At 34.1% G+C, this 3143-nt stretch overlaps 1 protein-coding gene across 1 annotated transcript in view; it reads left to right on the plus strand.

The window, feature by feature from the left end:
• The window catches only part of LOC103212728 (cilia- and flagella-associated protein 47), a gene marked incomplete at its 5' end in the record, with an annotated part of 285428 nt that overhangs the window by 106996 nt on the left and 175289 nt on the right, over positions 1–3143 (plus strand). The window contains 3 exons of the mRNA XM_007958686.2: positions 563–706; positions 1314–1487; positions 2735–2750. Coding sequence (XP_007956877.2) covers positions 563–706; positions 1314–1487; positions 2735–2750 — 334 coding nt within the window. The remainder of the gene's footprint in view (positions 1–562; positions 707–1313; positions 1488–2734; positions 2751–3143) is intronic.

The raw sequence follows: 3143 nt of genomic DNA on the forward strand, positions 1-3143 counted from the left end.
GAATTTTTTTCCTGACTATAAATTATGTCATGCTACTTACCTGATTAATCACTTCTGCTGGATCTCCTTGCGTAAAACATTAACTCCGACTTCCTTAACTCATCATCAATTTCCTAGTCAAAAGCCATGCCCTTCTGGTTCCACCAAGCAAAGTTATGGATTTCCAGATCACTCTGCTACAAAGTCTATAAAGTTCTATAGTGACCTTATCACTTGATTAAGATGGGATCTGATTGGCTACTGTTTTGGTTCTCTAGTGTTCTAAGACCATTTTATCATTTTAGCAGTAATAGGTAAGCCTAACAAAGGGATATTCCCATATATATTAAATTATAATGTGTGAGCCTATTAGACAATGTTCCTGTATGACATTGAAAAGACATGCAGTCATTCTTTTGCCTTATGTTCAAGTTCTTGATAGTCTTTCTTAACAAATATGACTTTCAAATGATGATTCTTAAGAAGTGCAATAAAAGTAGGTAATTTAATTAAAAGTAGCAAGAATTAATACGTAATTCACTTTTTATATAATGCTTTTCTACTATCTTTTTTCATCCTTTAGAGTAACAGAACAAAGAATGAATGGAGATGTAAAGTTACCATAAAAGGGGACTGGTTTTATGGACCTTCCATCCTAAACATCAAGCCAGGAGAAACTGCACAGTATCCTCTCACATTCAAACCTGTTTTGGCTTGTGAGGTTACGGTATGGTCTCATTGATATTTTTAACATTCTTAGTATGTTATTAAACCAATGTATGATACTAACCTATGTTTAACTGATGATGAAACATTATTTTGCAAACAAGCTATGTTTGCCATGAATTTAATGTTTAATCTTTCTTAAAATTTAATAAATGTTTTAACTTCAAGGATAAAAATTCTGAAAGTCATAATGCTATTGGCTGTCAACAATTATATCCAACTTATTTTTATACAATGTGCAGAACAAAGTAAAATCATTGCTCCTTTTATTCTGTTCATTGAAGAACTTGGTACATTAGAAACTATTTTCTTAGAAGGCATATTTCTTTGCCAAAGAAGTAAACACATATATAATTGCTATGTATGAGATTGCCTATATAACCTCTATAATTTAGAGAAATTAAAGAGAAAAAAAAGATCTTTTCACCAGAGTTTACCTTTGTTAATTTAATAATAAGGATTTTTATACAAACTGAAAAAGTCAGTGGCTGACACCTCCTTGTAAGCTAATTTTTTTTAACTACCCTTGAAATTAATAGCATAGGAGAGGTGGTTTGGAATCTAAGTAAAGACTTCCATAGAGCTGAAATTTGGCTACTTTGTCACAGGGCAGACTTATTCTACAAAATGAAATAGATGGTGTGAAGCACATCTTTGATGTGAAAGGTATTGGAAGGCAACCTCAAGCCTTGGAACATGTCATTATCAACTGCCAAGTAGGGGAGACAACCAATAAATCCCTAATGGTTCCCAATTATGCACAGACTTCCATAACATATGAGGTAAGGTGTTTCGTTTTAGCATCAAAGAGTATTTAGAAGTATATTGAATTTTATGAAATACTGAAGACATTTAATTTTACTTAATTTGGGGAAGCAGTGTCACATAAGACAATGTCTACAATCCAGTTCATTAGTTCAACAGCTATTTCCTTTTAATTATAAAAATTGAATTAGTATCAGCCAAGTTCTATATTTAAGTGATGGTATATAATAAAAATACACACCAAAATGCTCTTATTTGAGTCATGTACATTTTCACTTGAAAAGCTTTCACATAATTATAAAAGGCTTTTTCAAGACATTTAGAAACAACTTTAAATATTTTAATGCTAAACCTATTACTGTTGTTAGGTGCCTTTGAGTCAGTTCAGTTCACAGCGACCCCATTTACAGCGAAATGAAACACCAGTGGTGTGCCATCCTGATAATCACTATGTTGAGCCCATTGTTGCAGCCAATGTATTAATCCATCTCACTGAGGATCTTCCTCTTTTTTGCTGACCCTCTCCTTTACCAAGTATGATGCCCTACATGGACGGGTCCCTCCTGATAACATGTGCAAAGTAAGTGAGACAAAGTCTCATTGTCCTCACTTCTGAGGAACATTCTGGCTGTACTTTTTCCAAGCGAGATTTGTTCATTCTTCTGGCAGTCCATGGTCTATTCAGTACTCTTTACCAACACCGTAATTCAAAGGCGTCAGTTCTTCTTCAGTCTTCCTTATTAATTGTCCAGCTTTCACATGTATATGAGGTAATTGAAAGAGCAAAATTTCAAAAGCCTATTCTCTTATTTACCAGAGTGAATAATACTGGGAATGTGAAGAAATGCATACTTATTTGCATCTTTCTTTTTATGAAGTTTTGGACTTGAAACTTCTCACTTTTTTAAGCCATTTTTGGCTTTTTCTTTTTCACTCCCCACCTCTATCTTTATCTAAAATTCCTGAACTGTTATGTGCCCAATAGGTTCCTTGAATGAAGCTTAATATCTGGCTATCATAGCCACCTGAATTAAGTTTTTAGAAGAGACTTCAGAAATTGAAACCTCACTGAATTTGCCCTCTCTCTTTTTTTTGTGTGTGATCTTGAGAAATATGTGCTGAAATGTTATTCTTTTCTTACTAGATTGCAAATAGAATGAATATTCTAAAGACAAATTTCATCTTGTCACTCCCCTGCTAAAACACTTCAAAGTCATCTCTTATTCTTGGGTATCTCTTCAGCTTTATCTCTTGTCACATCCAGGTCCAGCAACACTTAGGTATTTGTATAGAATATTTGCCATATTTAAGGAGCTCTGGTGGTATAGTGGATAAGGCATTTGGCTGCTAACCAGAAGTTAAGATGCTCAGATCCACCAGCTGCTCTGCTGAAGGAAGATGGGGCAATCTTCTTGTCTTCTTTTGTAAAGATTTATAGCCTCAGAAGCCCTATGAGTTAGCAGTGCTATTTTTTTTAGTGTTATTTTGAGTCAGAATTGACTTGATGGCAGTGGTTTTTTTTTTTTTTTTTTTAGATTTCTCTGCCCCAAGGCCCTGACTTTTGTCTCTCTTATAGGGCAAGACTTAAATGCTACTTTCTCCAAGAATACATCTCTGTCACCATGAACCTGGATAAAATATCATTCATATGTTGTTGTTGTTGTTGTTATGTG

This window comes from Orycteropus afer, unplaced genomic scaffold (genome assembly GCF_000298275.1).
Source record: "Orycteropus afer afer isolate SDZICR_OR568_19922 unplaced genomic scaffold, OryAfe1.0 scaffold01079, whole genome shotgun sequence".
Lineage (NCBI taxonomy): Eukaryota > Metazoa > Chordata > Mammalia > Tubulidentata > Orycteropodidae > Orycteropus > Orycteropus afer.